Here is a 24,027-nt window from a genome sequence, read left to right on the forward strand (position 1 = left end):
CTTAAGGAGAAACATTTCCATAATATGATGATAGTTTATTGTTTACAGGTTTTTTCAATAATTATTTACTAAAACAGCTTTTCCAACTGAGAGAAAGTATTGATGTGACAGTACTTTGATACCAAGATACTTTTGAATTGAATGCCTGAATACAGTCCAGGCTGCTTAAAGTTACCATCCTACAACTATTGGAACAGAAACTGCCTTATTTTGGAATATGGTCCCATTTCCTATGAGAGCTGTAGGCCCAGAAGGCTCAATCTGCTTATTTCTAGTGTGTGCTCTTAGTGTAAAAGATAATGATGTATTAACAGGTGAACTTTTTCCTGAATGTAGTCAATGTGGAAGATGGGACTTCTAAAATGTTCCTAGAAATTCTTCTGCCCACGGGAGATCATAAATACATTACAAAAACAAAAACTACCAAAAAATCCCAAAACAAACAAACCCTAAACCCAACCACAGCAACAAAACCCCTGCAACCAAACAAAAAAAGAAATGGAATTCAAACACCCTGCTAGCCCCCCAAAAATTCTGTCTTTTCTCTACCAGGGAGAAAGAAATAAAGATGTAGGTATGATATATGGATGGTAAAACATGTATCACTAGAGTTCAAAATCCTTACTGCCAGCAGGAGGTTATATATTGTCAACCAGGGCTAAACCACTACAAATTTCAAACCTCTTTATATGATAGTGGTTTGAAAACTATCCAACACCAATCTCAAAAAAAAACCTTTTAGTTTTTTAGTATTCTGATATGAGACATGGTTTAGTGATGGGTTTGGATGTGTTAGGTTAATGTTGGACCTGATGATCTTAAAAGGTCTCTTCCAACCTAAATGACTGTGTGATTCTATTATTTTTACAAGGTTATGTATCAGACATGAATATTCTAAGAGTACAAAAAGTTGTATCGTTTCTCAAATAGGATGATATGTTAGTAAGGCAATGTCATGTGTAAGTCAAGCTTTAGCATGGTTTATTAATGATTTGCTGCCACTCAGCAAGTCTCAAGCAACACTGAGATATTACTCCTTATTACATTTGTGTTTTAGCCTAATGAACTGTGGTATATGTGCTACTTCCACAATTTCCATGTTTTCTGAGGGTTTGCTTTTATTATCTTGTGGTTATGGAATGTTTCATAAATCACATTTACTAAATGTAAAGAAGCCTCAATAACTTCAATTTAAATTGTTATCTTGAAGGCTTATGAGGCAGAAGTTCATCAAGTTTAGGATAACAAGGCAAAATAATTTGTTAACATTCTTTGAACAGGGTTCATCTTGCTAACTTTGTATGTCTGAAAGCTAAACAGTTAAATCTGAACTGCTCTTCCTGATTAGCTTTTAAACTCAGTGGAGAAAAATAGCAGTCATATGGAGTACTTTTCTTGGTCAGTATGTTAAGAATTTCAGCTCGTTGTTCTGATTATTACATCTTCCCATTGACTGTAAAGCTGTATGATTTGTGCTGTTGATGTGGCAGTGGTGCAAGTTCAGGTAATGTCCTTCTGAGAATAGTTTTAGAGTGATAATGTGAAATACTCTGACAGTTGCTGTAATGCAGTACTTCATTTCACAATTTTGAATTTTATCTGATGTAAAATTGAATTGGAATGTCAAGGAAATTGCTGGAAACTATTATTGGTAAGTCAAAATAAAGTAGTAGGCACCATGATGGCAGTAATAAATGCAAGATTTATTGTAGTTTCTTGTATTGGTGTGCTATGTGGAGAATAAACTATATCTCTAGTGAGCCCTTCAAGATGAAGTAATTCAGGATGGCAGTTATCTTTTTCAGACTGAGTTGGTGTTCCATGAACCTTCTAGTGACGAGTTGTGGTTGAGAAGACTTTCCATGAAAGTTCTGAAGTTGGTCTTGATGAACTAAACCTTGTAATACTTGTTTTGGGGAATAATGTTTTGCTAGCTATTCTTAAACTTCTTTTTCATCAAAGTATTGTAGAAGAGCAAGTATAGTGACTTAAGTCCTTTTTTCTTTGAAAGATACAAACCAATACGCCGACGAGTAATTTGGCTGATTGGACAGTGGGTTTCTGTAAAATTCAAATCAGACTTGAGACCTGTGTTATATGAGGCAATTCGTAACTTGCTTCAAGACCAGGACTTAGTGGTAAGTATAAGTAAGGTTTTGGACTATACATTTAGACTATACATTTATTCTGTAAACACAGGCAAAACAAATACTATACCTGTGTAAACCTGATTGGGAATGTCACACCATAAAGTCTGAACTGTCTTGCAAAAAATAATCTGTTGGAAAGCTGTGGGTCTGTTTTTAATTGTGGATGTGTTGAACAATAAAGTCAGAGATGTGAATTTAGCTCTTATTATTTTCACTAGATGATGACTTTGATAGGGAAATGAATGGCAACAGCAACAGTTTGGATTTTGCAAGAAGAAAGTTGTGAAGTGTCTTGAGAGAAATAATTTCTGTGACTCGTTCCTGCAGTGTACAGTATTATTTATGTGTCAACATAGTTACCTGCTAGCAGAACATGATAAATAGCATAGGTTGCTAGGGTAGTTGAGTACATTGTGTGGTTTTAAACTACAATTTCAGTTTACTAGCAGGTGAGGTTGGGAAGCTCGTTTTCCAGTTATTTGGTTTTATTTTGAAACAAACCCCATCTAGCAGTCACCGAAGAAAACAAGTCAACTTATCCAACCTGTTAGTTAACTGTTGTGACTATCAATTACTAATTATTTCTGTGATTCCAGACAGCCTTAGCAGAGAAGGTTGTGTTTCTGTGTCAGTATTGTGCCTGTCTTCACTTATTTCTTTCCGAGTGTCTTATCAAGCTCTTCCTTGGTAAATGTTGATTTGTTATTTCTTTGCTTTTTGGGTGATGGCAAGCCTTGAGACAATATCAAGTAGAACTTCTCTTTTGCAATAGCTGTGTTCATACGTTAAATATCTTCTCATATAATTGTTTCTTGACCTTCATGAAGGCATTGCCTGAATAGTTTCACCAAGTGGTACCCATTTAGCAATGTGAAATAAAATTTTAAGGATACTAAAATGAAAACAAATGGAAATGTTTGAGTTGAACTAAGTTTCTTAGAGGATTACAGAACAAGTAGAATTAGTCAATTGCAAAAACAAGAATTGATGTGATATTGTCAGATATTATGTTAACAGTCAAAATATTTAATGGATGTGTGTTGCTTCTTGACTTTTTCAGGTCCGCATCGAGGCAGCTACGACACTGAAGTTAAATATCCTTTTATGAGCAAAGATATTTGATTAGTTCTTAATTCAGAGTTACTAGAAAATAAAGATTTTGAAACTTAATACCAAATTCTTTACAGTATAAATTTTCTGTGTCCATGGGTTATTTCCTTATTTGAGTCTTGTATCCATCTGCAATCTATATTATTTTTCCTTAATGATTGTTTACCTGTAGATGACTTTGAGTTCAGAACTGACCAGTTCCTACCGGTAAAAAAAAAAATTATATCGGTGTTTATCTAGTGGGCATATAGATACATAGAGGAAGCAGAAATAAAAATATTCTAGTATCATTTTAAACCAGGAAAAAGAATTTAATTTAATTTTAAACCACACTATTTAGTAATATGTGTGTGTGAACATCTTTTTTCCTTCAGACTTTATGGTCCAAAACATGTAAAGACTCATACTGCTGCTGTTAAGGTTGCTAATGTAGAATATACAGATAAGTCAATTCAAAAGCTTTTAGTATTATGACTGTAACAACTTCCTAGCACTGTGTTTATTACTATAGATACAGTATGTGTTACCAGATGCTGAATCTCTTCATGCTAAGACAGTTTGAATGCTGTCTTTTAACAGATATGTGTCCACACCAATGTGACTTTCTAGGATGTCTGTTTCACACTGTACTTCCTGAATGGCTGTTTCACACAAATATTAAATATTTATATTTGAAAAGTTAAGGTAGCACCTTAAAAACATACTTTCTTGGTCTTGTACATTTGTGTTCTTTCAAGAGGTCGTTACTAATGGCATTAAGTAAACTATGAAATGTTATGTAAGAAGAAATCTGATTTTTTTTTTTTTTAAACATTAGTCTTGTTTAGGCTTTTGTGCATTTTTCCAAAGGAAAGATTAACATTTTGCACACTTTGTCTTTCAAATTTAGTATATGTCTTAAGAGTTGTAAGGATACGTGCAAATTGCCAGTTCATGTCACTAGTTGTATTTTTGACAGTCTAATCTATAGCTGTTTCTTTTTCTTTTAGTATCTGGAATCCATGTTTACGCTGCTCTTTCAGCTTCTTCAAGAAGTAACACAGTGTGACACCAAAATGCATGTTCTTCACGTTCTTTCTTGTGTGATTGAAAGAGTCAATATGCAGGTATGCGTCTATAGATTTCAGTGGGAGCTTTGTACTAAGAACACAGAGGAGAACTTGATGTTTTTGTCTTCTACAAACAGCATAACAGTAGAAAAATGTCATTGATAAGCTGGTTATTGTTATGGTAAATGGCTACATTGTTTTGATTCTTTTCAGTTCTTATTTATCTTTTGCATAAAATGTTATTGCTCAGTTACTACATTATTTGCTGTTTGTATTGACTAATATTTTTAGAGTACAGAAAGATTTTCACTGCTTATTGCATTCCTTGCAATTTTCTTCTCTTAATTATAATTTATTGTGTCATCTTACATCTGAACTAGTATTTTATTAAATACCATGTAATAAGAGATTTTAGTGAACAAATGTTTCACACTGGAAGGAACTGCGCAGTTAATTTTTTTTTAATCTGTCGTTGGCAGTGGTACAGATCACAGTTGCCTGTACAACACTCTCCTTAACTGCATGAAAAGTTTCAAGTAAACATTATGAATTTTCACAACTAGAAAATGAATTGTTGACTACTTCAGATGTTTTTTTCTTATCAGTATTGAGATTCTGAGATTCTGTGATTAGGGTATTAAGGACAGAGATAAATCATGGTTTTGAGTTTATCTTCATTTTCTACAAGTACATCTGAGAGCCAAATGAAACTTTCCTAATGGTCCCATGTAGGAGAAGTCAATATAACAGCACATGTCCGTGATAGAGAAGCAGCAGAAAAAAAAAATTTGAGAGAGAATCTTTCAAATCTGTTCAGGTTAATTCCTAATTAAATACTTTCGAAGACAAATAGATTAACCTTTTAGTATTGTAGAGCATCCTAGAATTGAAAGTAGATTGGGATGAACCTCTGGAAGTTACGAAGTTCAACTGCTGCACAAAGGATGGATAACTTCAGAGGTTATTCAGCATTTAAATTTCTTTTTTTCTTTACTGACGTAGTTTCTGATCCGCTTAAAGATGCCATTATTTAGGAATCCTGTCTAAGTGAAGAATGTATTAACATGAAAATATCTCTGGTTATCAGATTAATTTTTTTGTGTTCTATTTACTAATTAAGCCTGATTGCCATATACAGATTATATAAGTAATTTGTTCTTTTCAAACTGCTGTGCAAACAGAACTTGCTTCAGTCACAGAGCATATAATATGGTGTTTTAGGAAGACGAAAGAGGAGCAGATGCAAATTTTGCTTTTGACACAGTAAAAATAGTTAGTAAATACTTCAGAAATTATAGTTGGTATAAAGTAGTTGCTTTGTTTCACATATTGAGAAACAAATTTGTGTTTTCAACTTCAGATACGACCATATGTAGGGTGTTTGGTTCAGTATTTACCACTCCTATGGAAACAGAGTGAGGAGCACAATATGCTGCGATGCGCCATTCTAACTACCCTAATCCATCTTGTCCAGGTAAGGGATCAGAGTCACAAAAATATTATCTCCTACAACAGGTTGGTTCTTTAAACAAGCCTACATATTCTGTATGTGTATGTATCTGTATATGTATATATATGTATATGTATACATATACACACATATATATATATGTGTGTGTGTATATGTATATATAGATATATATATTATATATTTTATAGATATATATCTCATATATATTATATATATAAATATATATGTGTGTATATATAAAAAAAATATATGTGTGTGTGTGTGTGTATATAGGTATATATGTATACACACATATAGGTAAAATGAAGATAGTATATTGGTTTGAGTATCTGTTTCTACATGCTTTTCAGGTTTAAAATAAAGACATGGTTCTCTGATAGTGGAGATAAGTGCTTTACATTAGCCATGTTTAAGTATATTGTTTCCAGGGACTTGTTCAGTAAAAGTAGTTCTTCAGGCAGATTTGCTTGCGTTCTGGAGGGTTTTAGTTTTTCTAAATCTTGTATCTGAACCTTCCGTAGTGACTTTTTCTGAAAGAGCTTGTTCTTGTTTCCTGGATCTTGCAGCTGGCATCAGGGGTGTCAGCCTGCTTTTATGATCATTTTGTATGTTTCAAGCTTTATTCTTCAGCGTAAGCACATCTGTTTCCCTATTGCTTTCTGTTTAGCTCCCAGGGATGTGAAACTTCTATTCTGCTTGAAAACTTTTTGTGAAGATGAGCCATTTTTAATTGATAAGCCTAGATACGGGCCATGACAACTAGTTACACTTTGGCTGTTCTTTAAATTTTCATTTCAATTCAGATTAGGGTCATATGTTTCCTGTTGAAATAATAACTCTTAGATTTAATGCCTATAAAGGCTGTTGTTGACATTGACTAATTGTGAATCATCTTGCTTATTTAGAATTCCAAACATTTTATTGTTATCAATTTTACCACTACCTTTTTGCTGCATAACCTCTGGTACCTACTATGTCCTTTTGCAATGAATTATGTAACATTTTTATGTAGCATAGGGGAAAAAAATACTTTGTCATCCCTTCTTAAATCTCCTAGTTTTTCTCTTCTGCTTTATTTGTATGTTTTATGAAACAGATGATAGCAACTCTCATCTGCATGATTTTGTATGTAAAGGATTTGTATCCCATCCTGTTCTTTGTATTTCAGTCTGGTTTTGTTTTGGTTTTTTTTTCTGATGATTTATCTATGCTAATAACTCTTTTAAACTGGAATGGTCAAAACCGTTGAAAACTCTATGAGGCAGAGGCTACTATCTTTGTTCGTGACTAGCTTCTGTGTGTCAGTAATTCCAAGAATAGAGGTGAAATGGATAGTCACAGGCCATTATTCGTGTGTAGATTTTTGTAGATTTTTTTTAATATCTGTGTTGTAGGGAAATTTTCCAGAAAATATTTATTAGCATTAGGTTTAGTTTGCTCATAGATATGTTTTCAGCTAGTTTTGTTTAGTTCACAGAGTCTTACAGTTCTCAGAACTAAGGAAATCTAGGTAACTTTTGGTTACAGATTTTGCCATATAACATTAATAGCTATGTTGACCAACATTCTACAGAAATGGAAGTTTTTGGTAATCTGTTATCAGATAAACACGTTTTGACCTTTTAGAATTGTAGAATCATTTAGGTTGAAAAAGACCGTTAAGATCATTGAGTCCAACCATAAACATTACTTTGCAAGTCCACCAATAAACAAGATCCCTAAACATCATGTCCACCTGTCTTTTAAATATTTCTAGGGATGGTGACTCCACCACTTCCCCTGGGCAAGCTGCTCTGATGCTTGACGACTCCTTCAGCTCCCACACAACTTGGTATCATCTCCAAACTTGCTGAGAGTGCACTTGATCCCCTCATCCAGTAGGATCTGTACTGGGATCCCACTGATAAGGATGTTAAACAGAACAGGTCCCAGCACTGAGCCCAGGGGAACACCACTGGAGACCAACCACTAATGGGGTTTAACTCTGTTCCCCACCACTGTCTGGGACCAGACACACAGCCAGTTTGTTATCCAAAGAACACTATGCCTGTCCAAGCTATGAGCAGCAGCCAGTTTCTTCAGGAGAATGCTATGGGAAATAGTGTCAAAGGCTTTACTAACATCCAGGTAAATGACTAGAAAGGGATCAGGTTCGCCAAGCAGGACATGCCTTTCATAAACCCATGCTGACAAATAATCAGGCCCAGATTGATGGCATTCCAGATGAGCTGCTTGGATGGCTTTAATTCTTGATGGTAACTTGCATCTCTTCACTATTTTTCTACACGTGTACAATATATTCCCTAATGCCTCTAGAGGCTTACAGTAACACCTTGGCAGAGATCTTCGAAAGCCTGTAGATAGTCTTAGAGCATTGCATTACCCAGAAATAGTAGTTAAAATTAACTGAATTCCTTATGAAGGAAGGAAAAGGTCTTGGTATAACGAAATAATCCTTGAACTCTTCTGCATCTTGAAAGTATTTTCTTCAATATTTAGTCATTTAATATTTGTCGAAGCTGTGACTATTCCTAGAAAGCAAATGAGCAGTGGATGTATTGTTTATAATTGTTTTTCTTTTAGACCATTGATAAGGTGCATGTTTTCAAAAAACTTACCTAATTTTCTTAAGATATACTGAGAGACAGCTTAGCAGTTATCAAACTGTTTCATAACTGTATGAAAGTTTTCTATTGTATCTAGCAAGAGCACAAGGGGAATGGGATGAAGCTAGAACACAAAGTTCCATTTAGATATAAGAAAAAACTATTTTACTTGGAGGGTGACAGAACAGTGGAACAAGCTGCCCAGGGAAGGTATGGAGTGTCCTTTCTTGGAAGTCTTCAAGACCCACCTGGACATGTTCCTATGTCACCTGAGCTAGGGGTTGGACTAGATGATCTCTAAAGGCCCATTCCAACTCTACCATTATATGATTCTATGAAATGGATGAAAGTTCAACCTTGGATCACCTGAATGCATTTTTACAATATGCAAATAGAACAGCATCACATATTTTTTTTTCAGTGCTATTTGCTTGATTTGAGGTTTTTGTAGTCATTTACACTTTTTATTTACTTTTATAGGGACTGGGAGCAGACAGCAAAAATCTGTATCCTTTTCTACTTCCAGTTATTCAGCTAAGTACAGATGTTTCTCAGCCTCCACATGTCTATCTTCTGGAAGATGGTTTAGAGTTATGGTAAGAGTGTTCTTCTATCAGTTTCTAATTTTTAAAATGTTAATTTTATATCCACAGAATTTAAAAGACTAATTTGAACAAAGATTTGACTGTATTAAGAATTTGTATTTTCTTCTTACCTTACCTTGACATCATCTATATCCTACTTTTTCTCAAAAGAGATGAGGTTGGGAAGGTAATAAAAGAAACACAGTTAAAAATAATAGACTAGGTAATCAATTTTTCAGGGAGCTGATGGTGAGATACAGTTCTGATGTGATGATGAACAGGAAGGCAAAAAGCCTGAACTTACTATAATGTACATGCTAAACTAAAAATTTGACGTGCATCATCAGGGGCACGATGACTCAGTGATTCAGAGCAGGTTGCTGGAAGAGGTGGTGAACTTAGAAGGATAAAATGTAAAAGTTCTCTTCTTGATCACAAGCTGTTTGTTGACTTAACATAAAGCAATGAGCCTAATTTGTTTTTGTGGTACAGGAACACATCCTCCGGAAGGAGGAAACTTAACTTGGACTAAATTCAGCACATTCCTTTCCTGTAGAATAGAAATACATTGAGTTTGTCTTGAAATAGTGAGGGATCCCTTTGATCTAAATTGTAGGTGGGCATATGAATTACAAATACTTAACCTGTAAATAATCTGTTCTATGTGCAGCAAAACTAAATTTCTAACACTGTTGGCAGTGGGACAACAAGTTAAAGTTCAAGATCTTAAAATTTGAAACAGGTTCCTTTTCAATGTATGGTTCAGAACTTTTAGATCTTCTTAATAATACTGACCTCGATGTTGTTAATTCTGATGCTTATGCAGAAGAATGATGTCATAGAGCATCAGAGTCGTTTGAATGGAGCTGGTAGAGACAGTTGGGACTCTTAATGTCTTCTTGAACCAAGAGCAGGAAGACAGCTAAGAGAATTTACATGATCAGAAATGTGAAAAACAGTAATATCACATCTAAGATCTAGGAACAAACTGGAATGTGTTACTGTGGCTTTAGCTACAAAATTAATTTATAATTACTGTTTTCAAACCTTAGTATGTAGAAATTGGTGTGAACAATGTTGAGCTTACAGCTCTGCTTCTATGTGTAGTAATCATTGCATCATTCCAGACCTCAAAGAATTGTAGAGCACTACACTACGAGCATGGTATGCTTGCATCATGAATGCTCTACCTGCCTTCTTTTAGTTCCCAAGTTGGGTATTTAGACATTCTCACTGTTGCATTTTGGAGATTATGTTGTCTTTATAAAAAGATAGTAGCATGTTTTTCTTTCTTTTCCTCCCATAACAAGACTGTGCCTGTACTGATGGTTGTATTGTAAGAACCTCTGCTGCACTTGAAATATGCTTCAAGTAGTTCTTTTGTGTTAATTAAGGATCATATAGATGGTTACTAGAAGTTAGTGTTTTAATCTGTCAAAATGATTGTGCAGTGTTATTCTTAGATCATTTGAAAAGTTTTCTTTAATTTGATCTTAGGTTAGTGACATTGGAGAACAGTCCATGTCTTACCCCTGAGCTCCTGAGAATATTTCAGAACATGTCTGCCCTTCTTGGTAAGCCTTTTACTAACAAATTTTCTGAGTCTTGTTTTTCTACAGCTTGTAGTGTTCATGCATTAAAAATGCCTCTGTGTTTACAAGAACTAAAAGGGTTTGCAAAATTGTAACTATTAAAAACAAGAGTGTGTTTTTATTGTTTTCCATCTCATTTAATTTTTATTATCTACTTGCCATAATTCACTTTTTTTAATAAATTAAAGCTGTTTTGTACCCAAAAGATAAGACAAATTTCAGTTTATCATTTTAGACATTTTTTGAAAAGTCCCTGAAGCTAGACAGCAAATGTGCAGGGTTTCAATCATATTGATCATATGGAATACTTGTCCTGCTTACAAACAGAATTATGATTTCTAGTCTGAGGAATTTAAGTTTCCATTATTAGCTTTCCCATTAAGTCAGTTATGAAGGATGTTTTCAAACTACCCAAAGCATATTGGTCAAGCAGCACTTTGATTGCTTTAGGAGAGTATGGTGTGCGTTTCACCAGAAAGCAGAAACAATTCTGGTATGCTCTTTGCCTGCAATTCTCTTTATGTTTACTTCAGAATCTACCTACCTGGACAGACTTTACACAAGAGCTATGTCACTGTGATGTTGAAATAGAGCTTGAATCTTGAATTAATGCTAACCTTATTTTAAAACTTGGTAATTATAAAAACATTACAGTACTGCCATCCAGTGCCCCTCAGGCAGCAACATCATTCAATACCCTTGAAGGAAAGTGTACCTCATTTAAATCCATTGCAACAGGATTCAGTTATAACTGTTTTACTGGTGTACTTAACTGCTCCATCAGCATTTAAGTCCTTCAGAAAATGTGTCCTATTAGAGGTTTATATGGTTGAACTATAAGACCTGAAAGGGAGTGAGAAAATTAGCTCATACATGAGATCTTTAGATGTTAGAGATACACAGCAGAGCTTCTTCTGCTGAAGAGAAGAAAAGAGATGTGGCAAGAAGTTATTACACTAGAGGGGAAGAGAAGACATTTTATCGTCTCCTTGACCAGGTTAGAGCATTTTTATGTCATGTATAAATTTTAGTGCTTAGAGGTATTCATATACAACAATGGGATACAAATAACTTGGACCCAGAGGGACTGTGGAAAATAATATTGTTAACTTATAAATGTTACTTATATAAAAGTAGACAGTTATGTTACTTATATAAAAGTAGACATTTTGATTATGTTTAAGGAGATACAAATAGGCTGGCTTGTGTATTATTCAAATTGTTGGTTATTCGTTGTGTTGAGGCTTTTGTATTGTGCTAGTTGGCTTTGTGGGCAAGGTCCTGTGGGACTTGATTGTGACTGTACGCAGCTTTTTTTTTTTTTTTTTTTTTTCAGAAAACTCAGGTGGTATGCAGTGATGCAGGTTCTGATTCAGGACCCTTAAGAGCTCTTTGAGCATCTAATGTTTCACATTGGATTTGGGAGTTCAGCTTAACCATCAAAGCACAAACTTAACTGATGATTTCTATGTTGTAACAGTATGTTTTCCTCAGCAAAGTGATACAAAGATGGATGAGGTGTACTGTGTGCCAGTTACATCTGGTAGTTTTTGAACTGTGCTATGGATATCACTTAATGGAAAAGTGTCGCTGTGGGGTTTTTTTCCTGTTGATGAATGCTGCACATTTTTAAATGCTCTTAAGAGTCTTGCCAAGGTTATGTACTGCACAAGTACTTACTTGTCTCTCATTGCTATCTGGCCTAACAGTAGTACCTTAAACTTGAATTTTGAAGGCCTATATGCAGACTCTTGTGCTTTCTCTGCTGGAGTAGATTGTGTTATTGAGAATATACCTTCAGCATTCTTTGACTTTCAGTCATAACAAATTTACAGCGTAGAGAAGTAATTGCTTGAGATTTGCTTCTCCTGTGTACTTTATGAGATTCTTTTAAAACATGGTTTTCTGTTGACAAGCAGTTCCACTGTGTGATGCATTAAAAATTGGTTTATGATTTACTTAATGATTTTTTTTTCATGATTCTTTCATTTATGCTAGGTTTTTCATTATTTGAACCAGTCTTTGTTGTTGGCCCTGTCATATGCCTGTAGCGCATGTCAGTGTAGTTATATGTCAATGTAGTGACATCTGTTTGATTTTTAACAGTCAATTGAGAAGGAAAAATACAGAAATACTTCTGATTTTTCTTTTTTATTTAGTCTGAAAGTAATATGAATTATTGCTTTACAGATGTATTTGTCATTCTGAAAAGAGCTTTAGATTCCATTTCAGGATACTACTACTGTTGGAACTGGATGTTAGAGGAGTTGCACAGATAAATTAGATTTGCCTTTTAAAATACTCAATGCTGTTTGTAAAGATACAGGAGTAGAATGTTGCATTTGATGTAAGCCTTGATTTCACATACATTACTGACCTTCAAAGATTGTGATGCTATTACTGATGTACAATAATTGTTCATAGCATAATTGTCATACTTGAATTTCATATCAGCACTACTGCTGTTGTTTAAGTTCTGTTGAAATATGGTTGCTCTAAAAAGGAGTTGCAGAAGCTTTTTAATCCCTCTCAATACACCAAATTGAATAGTGTGGCGTGGAAGAATATGTTGATTCTCTGAGGATGGATGTGTTTCTGCTCTGAAATTGCTTAAAATGATAGCTGAATCTGATAAAATTTCAGATGGGGAATATGGTCAAAGTCAAGATATACCTATTTCAAGAGCATTAGGTTTAATGTGCCTGCACTGTACTTGTAGAGGTACAAGTACAACAAAATATGGGAAAGCACACAAATCAGGAAAACAAACGTTTGATTCAAGAAAACCCAACATGAGAATTGATGAATAGTTGAGTTATAGTGGAATCAGTTGAAGGTGATACCTTTCTAGAAAACTGCTTTTGCTTATCATTGAGTTTGATGCACAGATGAATAACTGAAATTCTGTTGTTTCTACAACATCCATGGATCTGTATCTATAGGTGTTTGGGTGGGGTTTTTTTTTTCTATGGCCTGAAATAACTTATTGTGATTTTGCTGCTTGTACTTTAGTACCTTTGTATGAGTTATCACAGGGTTGCAGAATGGAAAGTTGTGGAATGCTTGGTGTCATGCCATATTTATATGGGCATTTCTTTACAATTTGTCTACTTCATCAGTGTCTGAAGTCTTATATCCAGTAAGAAAAAATAATCTGCAGGCCTCTAAGAAGAATGCAGTAACTACAAAAAATTTGTGACACTAATAATATACTACTGAAGCTAATTTATAAATGTATTGAAGTCTCTTGATGAGGTTATTGGATGGATAGGTGAAAAATCATCTCTTTCAAGATGTTTTAAGTATCCAGAATAAGTGGTAACAGGAGATGACCTATCAAAGCACTGAGATATGATGGTTTGTTGGGGTTTTTTTAATTTTTTTTTTAGAATGGTAGGGATTGGAAGGGACCTTTAGAGATCATCTCATCCCACCCCCCCTGCAGAAGCAGGTCCACCTAGATCAGGTTGCAAAGGAACATGTCCAGACAGGTCTTGAAGACCTCCAAGGGAGGAGACTCCACAACCCCTCTGGGCAGCCTGTTCCACTGCTCCATCACCCTCACAGTGAAATAGTTTTTTCTTTATGTTTAAACGGAACTTTGTGTGTTCCAGCTTCATCCCATTACCCCTTGTCCTGTTGCTAGATATCATAGAAAAAAGGGATGTCCTAACCTCCTGACATTCAACCTCCTGATATGCATTCAAAGCTGCCTAAGGTCCATGTCAGGTGACAGGAGCATTAATATCCTTTCTATTGGGAAGGAAAAGAAGAGAAACTGCTATAATTTCTCAGAGATTTTAAGATGTTATAATGGAAAACTAGCCATAGCTTGTGTCTGTTTTTTGTAGATTTTCTGTGTAAGCCTCACTAGGTTTAAGTCGCACTTAAATACAGACTGCATTCATATAATCCATGGAAGACATACCAGGTCTTAGCCATACTTTAATTTGATGATGAATTACATTTAAAACTTAGATAAAAGTATTTTCCTCCATGACAGTTTTATTGGTATATTAATTAAGAGTGACAGAGCAGAAGTCCACTTACTCTACCAAGAACAGTCTATCTCACAAACCAGCTTTAAGAAAAGTTAGCAATTTCTAAAATTTTAGCAAACCTTTTGAGGGTTTTTTTTTTGTCTTCTGTTTAGTTTTCAGACAATGACGGCTGTTGGCTTTCCATACTACTGTCAAACCTCCATGTGAAATCTGGAAACCATTTGTTTTGCTATGAATAGTGTTTTTAAGATGTTCTGGGATTTTTTTTTTTTTTTTTGTAAGAGTCTTGCAGGTATTGCCTGAGGGCATGTCTTTTTTTATCTCTCCTCACACTGCTGCTATAAACCATTTCTTGTGTGTATCTGTCAATAGATTTGCTTTCCTTACTGAAATAAATGCTCAAGGTATCGCCTAAAGCTAAGTGTGTTTCAGTCCAAAAGCCCAATGCAGTTTAATACTTCACCTGAATCAGAAAAGCAGAACTGTGATCCTTACTCTTCCTGCTCAGCATATAGTGACTCAAATGTGAGAGAAATTATTTATCTGTAATTAAATGTCTAAGTATGCTTCATTTGTTCCATCTTGAATGTCTTCTTAGCCCACTATCACATCCAAAGCTTGACATTAATTTTTTCTTAACTACCATTGGCTTTTGAGGTCTTAGGATTTCTTGTGCTTCCATTTGATAACATGGAAACTGTTATCATACCTCTTTTGTTATTTTCTCTGGCAGGGAGACAGAACCTGAGTGGTACTTGAATATAGGATAACATTTTTTTCTATATGTAGACATCTGGCTCTTCAAAGCTGTATGAGGTGAAAGACTTTTAGAAGTGATTTAATTATACTTCAGTTTTGTGATGAGACTTTGAGCTGTGACCCTTTTTTTTTTTCCAGAGCTGAGTTCAGAAAACCTCAAAAATTGCTTTAAGATCATAAATGCTTATGTTTTCCTATCATCATCTGAATTTTTACAGGTACGTTAGTATTATTTGAAGATCCATTTTAGCACCTTAGTTTCCTACTGGCAAACTTTTTTGTCTCATCTTGGAAAACACTGTGTACACAAACATTTATACTCTTATTCAGTCATATTGTTCTAACTTTAGCTGTTTATAGCACTTGGTGGGCACTGAATCAAAGCAGATTTGAGAGACTGTTATACAGAATTAATGAGTTTTGGATTGATTTAGTATTTGGTTACCTGAAAAGGTCCTGAAAAGCAGGGTTAAGAATTACTCAATTACCATACCAGATTAAAATTATTGTAATGAACTGGCAAGAATTGAACTAGAGATAATATGTCCCGCTCTCATACCCTTTTTGTTAGAAAATGCATTGACATGGATTGTTTAAAAACCTTGCAATGTTAGAACAACAACAAAATAGTTAGATTAGATTTTGATTAGTTCAGGGAAGGAGAGTATTTTAGCAAATATGAGCTTTGGAGAGAAGCTGGATATTTGGACATACATAATCCACAATGTATGGTATTTTGAAATATATACATAGATATAAAATGTATTGGCATATTGTATACTTTCTTTTTCATTTAATTTCAGATGTATGCTGCTGACTTGTGCCGGTCATTTTGTGAACTTCTGAAAGACATAACTACTGAAGGTCAAGTTCAAGTTTTAAAGGTAGAGTGTAATAAAAATAATACCAGATGTTCAGCTGTGTACATTTGTTATTCTTGCTAGTGTTTTGTCAGGTTAGAGTAATATTTTCAAGGATGGTACATGTAGAACATGTAGAAGAAAACAGCTTGTTTAGCACACATTGATGCTGGAGTATGGTGATTTAAACTACATATTTAAACTGTGTACATGTATATAGAGGGTGCATATATACACGAGTGTTTTTTAAAAATAGAGCTTTTCCAAAGAGAAGGTTCTGCAGGGAGGTTGGATTAGATGATCTGTAAAGATCCCTTCCAACCCTACCATTCTGTGATTCTGTGATCATCAAAGACACTGTTCCTTTACTCTCCTTGCAATGCTTTCATTACGTCATATAATTCCAAAGTGTTGACCTTAGGTAAATGAGTTTTAAGCTAGTTTGAGTCCTCTTTGTATAGGTGGATAGATAATGAGCTAAACATGAGCCAACAATGTGCCTTCATGGCCAAGAAGGCCAGTGGCATCCTAGGATGCATCAAGAAGAGTGTGGCCAGCAGGTCAAGGGAGGTTCTTCTCCCTCTCTATTCTGCCCTGGTGAGGCCACATCAGGAGTCCTGTGTCCAGTTCTGGGCTCCTCAGCTCAAGAGGGACAGAGAACTTCTGGAGAGAGTCCAGTGCAGGGCCACCAAGATGATCAGGGGACTGGAACCTCTTTCATACGAGGAAAGGCTGCCAGAACTGGGGCTGTTTAGTCTGGAGAAGAGGAGATTGAGGTGGGATCTTACTAACATTTACAAATACCTAAATAGTGGGTGTCAGGAGGTTGGGACATCCCTTTTTTCTATAGTAGCTAGCAACGGGACAAGGGGTAATGGGATGGAGCTGGAACACAAAAAGTTCCACTTAAGAAAAAACTGTTTCACTGTGGGAGTAATGGAGCAGTGGCACAGGCTGCCCAGAGGGGTTGTGGAGTCTCCTTCCTTGGAGGTCTTCAAGACCTGTCTGGACATGTTCCTATGCAACCTGATCTAGATGAACCTGCATCTGCAAGGAGGTTGGACTGGATGATCTCTAAAGGTCCCTTCCAACCCCTACCATTCTATGATTCTATGATTTAGATCCCTGATATCTTTAACATTTGATTATTTTCTAGATTACTGGAGAAAGGTGGTTGATAAGCGTTTGAATCTTTATGATCTACAGCCTGACAACAGCACACTTAAATAGTCAGATGACCAATCACTGCATTGGGAAGATAATGCTATGTGTAGAAAATCTTGAGAATGCTGAGTTTCAAAACAGGGGAGTTGAGTCAAACTTAACTTCATTTAATTGTCAGTGGGCTTATGAAAGTTTTAGAAAGTTAATGGAAAAAACAGCTGAGGAGCAAAGAACAAAGAATGTAAATCCTGGGAGTCAGAGTACATACCAAGAATAGAATATCTAAGAGGATTTGTGGTTACTTGATCACTGGCAAAGATGTGATCACTGCCTCTTAAAAAAAGTGACAGGAATGGAATTCCTTTCATAGGAAGTGAAAGGTGTGGAATTAAGTCTTAAACTGTTGGTACTTCGCCCTGCCAATCCACCTCATCAAAATACTTTCTCTGGAGCCTTATCAAGTTCCTTTCTTCTAACTCATGAGCTTCACCATGGCCAGGAGGAGTGTGGTGCAGAGTTACTTGGCACGTCAGTTCTCATCAAGATCTGTTACGCAGATCAGGTTTGCAGTGTGCTTCACTAGAATATGCTTTCAGCAGTCATGGGATTTCTTGGTATTTACTGCTAAACATCCTATCAGGACATATTTGTAGACCAGCATATGTAGTATTAAAATTTCAGTTAAAATTTTTAAATGTACTTTACTAATTGTTGAATTTGCTTTGTTCTTAAGGTTGTGGAAAATGTCCTAAAGGTAAACCCTGTTATAGGTCCTCAAATGTTTCAGCCACTTCTGCCATCAGTATTCAGGGGAATTATAGAGGGGGAGGTAAGAGTTACACTTTAACTACTCTAACAGGAAAGTACCTTGTGTTATCTAGCTCATTTTCTTCATATTGCTGTTGCATTTGTTCTTGTTTTAAGAGTATATGATACCTCTTCCACAGCTATGTTAAGTTTGTAAAAGTAACATAGTAGTGCAAGAGTTAAAGAACCGGAAGGCTGTGCTGCCTTTCAGCAGGATCTCGACTGGCTTGAGAGTTGGGCAGAGAGGAACCTCATGAGGTTCAACAAGGACAAGTGCAGAGTCCTGCATCAGGGAAGGAACAACCCCATGCACCAGCAAAGGCTGGGGATTGACCTGCTGGAGAGCAGCTCTGCAGAGAGAGACCTAGGAGTCCTGATTGATAATAAGCTAACCATGAGCCAGTAATGTGCCTTCGTGGCCAAGAAAGCCAATGGCATCCTGAGATGCATCAAGAAGAATGTCACCAGCAGGTCAAGGGAGGTTCTTCTCCCCCTCTACTCTGCCCTGGTGAGGCCTCATCTGGAGTCCTTTGTCCAGTTCTGGGCTCCTCAGCTCAAGAGGGACAGAGAACTTCTGGAGTGAGTCCAGCACAGGGTCAGCAAGATGATCAGGGGACTGGAACATCTTCCTTACAAGGAAAGACTGGGGATGTTTAGTCTGGAGAAGAGGAGACTGAGGGGAATCTCATTAATATTTACAAGTATCTAAATGGTAGGTGTCAGGAGGTTGGGGCATTTCTTTTTTTTTCTATTGTAGCTAGCAACAGGACAAGGGGTAATGGGATGAAGCTGGAATACAGAAAGTTCCATTTAGATATAAGAAAAAACTATTTTACTATGAAGGTGAGGGAACAGTGGCACAGGCTGCCCAGTGAGGTTGTAGAGTCTCCTTCCTTGGAGGTCTTCAAGACGTGCCTGGACCTTGTGAACTGATCTAGGTGGACCTTCTTCTGCAGAGGAGTCAGACTAGATGATCTCTAAAGGTCCTTTCCAACCCCTACCATTCTATGATTTTATAGAAAGCTACATATTAATCACTTATTCTGTCATCTAGTGATTAATAACACAAATATTGTTCTGCCATTCCTTCACTAACAACTCCGATAAGATGCCATGAGTCTGCGCTTAATTAGATCCTTTATACTTTTTGAGTTATTTTGGGTTTTTTTAGTCAGTTATACTGCTCCTTTTTAAGTATACTTGCACCAGAGAAAAACAAACTGGACAAGATTTTCTTACTGACATATCTAAAATTTAGAGCTGAAGGATGTGAGAATACTTTGTGTGAGACAGAAGAGGCTTTAAGATTTTACTTGCTTAGACGTCTTCAGTTTTTCCTTTTCTCTCTCTTTGCCTTCAACAAACTTGGGAAAAAAGGAGTAAAATACAGTAATTGTGGTGAACTTTTCACTACTAGTAGAAGAAAAAAATACTTCAATACTTGTAATACTTCACCAAAAAAATGACTTTTTTTAATTAAAACCTTTTTCAGCTTTGAAGACTTTTAGACAGGAATATTTAATTCCCACTATGATTGAGTTAAATAGGATATTTCCAAGATTAAGTGAAGTAATGTTCCTGGCAATGTACTTTTTGCTATGTAACAGTATACAAAAAAGACAGTTTGTTTGCACAATTTAAAGTGTAAGAAGACACAAAACTTTTCAGGAAAATCTGGCATTTTGCTTCTCAGTTCAGCACTTCTACAAAACATTTACTGCTGAATTTAATGTAAAGAAATCTATGGCTTCTTTTAAAAACAAAAACATAATAAATTTATATACAGAGCTTATTACTGTATCCACTTAATTTTGACACAAATGTAGTTGTTGGCAAATGTACTATAGTTTCTGTCAGTGAAACAGGTAACAAAAACTGAAATATTAAGCACTTCTTAATGTTACTAAAATTGTAAATAATACTTTTGAACCGTAATCAACTTTGAAATCATTTTTTAAATAGTGCAATATACTACTTATTCGTTAAGATGCATGTGTTAAAATTTAATGTAATATCACTTTGCAAATTGTCTTGGGTATTAGGAGGACACTAACTTTTTGATTCTCAACTTTTACAATAGGAAAACTATGACAAACTCTGGTAGTGATTGCACTCTGTCTTTTGTTCTTAGAGGTTTTTAAATTACAGTTTATAATTTTAAATTTAATAAAATACTAAATATCTACTAATTTTCTTGTAATTAAACTAATTCCCCTTTGTTTTGGTTTACTTTTGTTTCAGAGATTCCCAGTGGTGATGTCTACTTATCTGGGGATCATGGGTAGAGTTCTGCTACAAAACGCAAGGTTTTTTTCATTACTTTTGAGCCAGATGGCCTGTGAATTGGGTCAGGAGGTGAGGATTTTTGTTTTAGCATTTCAGCTGGATTGCATGTGGAGGTCTTGCATTCATTTAACCTGAAAGACCTTCTCCCTCAGTTTTCCATGCTTGTTCCTCCCTTGGTCCACTTTGGAAAGGAGGTACTTCCCCTTAACTGGTCTTTCCCTTGTACATCCTGTGGCAAGTTTTACATGTTCCCACAATTTACTTTTAATGAGATGTTTTAAGTTTTATGCAGTCTCTAAATTTTCTTCCTGCTACATTCCACAATGAGCTGTATTATCCACCTTAGTTTGTGTGGTTCTGCAGAGTGAGAGTTTCTTTCTTCAGACATCTTGACGACTCTTGCAGCTACAATAATGTTCTAATAGCCATCCAGTGCATTTTTAGAAGTATCAGATTCAATGTCCTCTAGTTTCACTGATGAGGTTACCGAAGTTCTGCTGTTAAGTGTTCTACTGTGTCTTTAAGTGGAATTTCAGCAATTCTTTTGTCCTTAGTTATTATATAGTTCTCAGACAGCTATAGAGAAATCTTTTTTTTTTTAACTTGTCGCCAGTGAAGGTGAAACAGAATGAGTTCTCATACTTTCAGCATATAACACTGTTAGAGGAAAACAAAGCAATTCACTCTTCTGTATCAGTGCTCTGTCCATGAATTAAATGCATTTGTAGGTTACTATTAATGGTGAGGGGGATTCAGGGCCTGAAAAGCACTGTCATAGAAAACTTTTTAAAAATACTTGTTGCTTGCTACTTCTGTCAAATATATGTAACTGTACAGTGTCTTTCCCAGATTGAATAACAGATTCAGTTGTTAGAAAAATGAAATAAATTATTTTCTGAATGTGCTGCAATACTTCTAAATGAAAAGGAATGTTCTGTTTCCCATTGCAGTTGGACCAAATTCTTGGTAACATGATTGAAATGTGGGTTGATCGAATGGACAACATCACTCAACCAGAAAGAAGAAAACTTTCTGCTTTGGCATTGCTTTCACTTCTGCCGTCACTGAACAGGTAAGCAAATGTACAGTGCCTTAAATAAGAAGGCTTCAAAAGCCCTTAAGATGTGTTTTAAGGTATTTTACAATTCTGCATGTAAATGTTCCGATATAAGTAGTTCTATTGCCTCCTTTTATTGCCAAGAAGGTAAAGTTTGCATGCTGCATTATCTTAACTTGTTATTTGCCTTCATATCAATATAGTAACCTTTCTTTTTGATGGAAAATGTCATTTACTATAAGTTAGGAAAGAGCATAGTGTATTTCATTGTCCATTCTTATATTAGTATTGAACTATTTGCTTCTCTCTCTGCTTCTCTAAAGTAGTTGCTTTAGTTGGCTTGTTAGTATTTTGGTGTCCCTTCTAGGGAACAGTGTTTGTTTAGTTCTTTTTTGTGTTGTGAGTAGATCTGATATTTAGTCCTGGTTTTTCCCTTTTATGACATTAAGTGGAAAAATTGTGAAACGCTGTAGAGTTCTATAGCAAGCAGCTTTTACTGCTGCCGTTTGTCTAGTCCTTGTCATTGCTGAATATACATACAAAACAAAGGTTTTTTTAATGAAAATGTTGAACAATGTTATACACACTTCCAAATTTTCCCTATAGGTGGGAGTTCAGTCCATACTTACATTGAGATTGTTCTTGTTCATTTGAAAGTCCGAAATACAAGACTGCATAGATTATGTTTAGTCTGCCAAACTTCTTGACAAGTCTTAAGTTTTGTCTAGTGGGAATTTAGATGTTGCTCACAAAGCCTATAGCTGTGCTAGTATCTGTAAAGCTGTAGAATATGTAGTCATCTAAAAAGTCAGGGGACTGCTAAATGTAAAACTTAAGAGGCTTCATTGCTTTTAATGTGCACAGAAGCTTGCTTTGCTGTCCCAGATCATCCCAGGACAAACATTTAGCCAAAGGTGAACCAAGCAACAGACTTACGAGAAAGCTTTTGTTTTTCAGTACATTTAACAATATTGTATTACTTATGAGTTTATTCAAAATGTTCTTTAAGAGGTATTATCTGAAATTTAAGGTGCCAAACGACATTTCTCTCTTCCTGTAAAGTTTCTTTTAAAGAGAGGAAGGAAAAAAGAAACTTGCTTCAGCTACTGTTATTTTGAAATGCCTTCAGCTGCTCCAGATTTCCTGTTTTAAGAGCTAATTATTTCTGGCAGTCCTTAACATAATAACACCTTCTGCAAATGAGAGCTTTATTTTTTTCAGGTTAGTTCATTTAAGAAAATTGCTTCTCCAATAAAACCCTCTCTTCAGTGGATGTGTTTGTCAGAGCTATGAAAATACTACTTTACAACCAATAGACTGCTATGGCCAAACATACCTTCACACAGATTGTGTGAAATTGGTTCTGTGAAGTGATTGTTCCTGCAGTGTGAGTCACTCTGGTTTTGCGATTTCATAGGAATTAGATTACATGTGCTTGCAGCATCTCATATCTTAAACTTCTGTTAAAAATAATTTTTTTCAAAAGCACACTTGTTGCAAAGTTTATGCAAAGGTATTTTAAATGCAATACAGTGTTTAAGCAAACGATTTTGATTCATATAAATTAAGTTTTGAAGAAAAGTTTAAGTAACTTTTCCTGTTAAAATACCTCACTAACTAGGTTCTTGATTAGATTTTACTTTGGACATCCAAACCCAGTTCAACATTTCTTAGCTGCAGAGACAAAACAGAATTTTGTATTCCAAGGATGGCTGTGAGATGGGCTTGCTTGGAATGGCCAAGCTGAGGGTGAAGTTCTACCCCTTACCTTGTTCTTATACAATGCTCAGAGCTGGTACCAGTAGCCAACTCAGATTTTTCAAGATGCTGCTGTAGGAAAAACAGATAACTGCACAGTGTATAGCACTTGCTGGGGATTTTGCTCTTTTTGCCAGTTGCTCCCTCTAGCCTATGGCGGGAGCTGTACCAAAAGCATCAGGTTTAGAGAGGAAAGGAAGAGCATAGACAGTAAAGATGAGTTGCTTTATAGATAAAATGTTGGGGAAAATATTAAGTAGTGATATATTTTTATTCTCACTCTAAACACTGTAGTGTTACTTCATTGCTTTTAGGTATTTTTCTAGTTAATGGTCATGTCTGTGGTCTTGGGATTTTCTGCATTTTAGGAGAAGTTAAAGTCTCTGTCATTTTTAAGCTTCCATCATTATTAATTTAAAACCACTTTGGCAAAAATTTATTTTATATTTAAAGTATAGCTCCTTTGACAGCACCACGAGTGAAGGATTTTAGAGCAGATAAGGCAGGAATCACTGTAGAGCAATTGTGGTTCCTAGTAGTTTCTGGGACAATTAGTTGGACTAAGCAGGTTATAATGTGACAGTTATAGCCAAACCATATTTTCTTTGGCTAGGCAATATCATAAAGAGATACATGCAGTGACATGTCTTTAGCACCAACAGTACTATTGTACTTTATTTTGTATGCATATAGCGCTTAAATCCAGCATCCTGTTTATCTTCCTATACACACAGCTGCATGTTTTAGTCTTTAAAGTTCGTATTAAAAAAAAA

At 35.5% G+C, this 24,027-nt stretch overlaps 1 protein-coding gene across 8 annotated transcripts in view; it reads left to right on the forward strand.

Moving 5' to 3' along the window:
* Positions 1-24,027, forward strand: part of IPO11 (importin 11) — a 92,475-nt gene that overhangs the window by 40,037 nt on the left and 28,411 nt on the right. For 7 of the 8 annotated variants that reach the window (XM_062018613.1, XM_062018615.1, XM_062018611.1 and 4 more), the window contains 12 exons: positions 2,012-2,138; positions 3,211-3,244; positions 3,427-3,467; positions 4,250-4,366; positions 5,670-5,783; positions 8,867-8,982; positions 10,468-10,544; positions 15,461-15,540; positions 16,126-16,206; positions 18,080-18,175; positions 20,395-20,508; positions 21,390-21,511. In XM_062018613.1, the coding sequence (XP_061874597.1) occupies positions 2,012-2,138; positions 3,211-3,244; positions 3,427-3,467; positions 4,250-4,366; positions 5,670-5,783; positions 8,867-8,982; positions 10,468-10,544; positions 15,461-15,540; positions 16,126-16,206; positions 18,080-18,175; positions 20,395-20,508; positions 21,390-21,511 (1,119 nt within the window). The remainder of the gene's footprint in view (positions 1-2,011; positions 2,139-3,210; positions 3,245-3,426; positions 3,468-4,249; positions 4,367-5,669; positions 5,784-8,866; positions 8,983-10,467; positions 10,545-15,460; positions 15,541-16,125; positions 16,207-18,079; positions 18,176-20,394; positions 20,509-21,389; positions 21,512-24,027) is intronic. The other variant, XM_062018617.1, reaches the window with a different exon arrangement.

Source organism: Colius striatus, chromosome Z, assembly GCF_028858725.1.
Source record: "Colius striatus isolate bColStr4 chromosome Z, bColStr4.1.hap1, whole genome shotgun sequence".
NCBI lineage: Eukaryota > Metazoa > Chordata > Aves > Coliiformes > Coliidae > Colius > Colius striatus.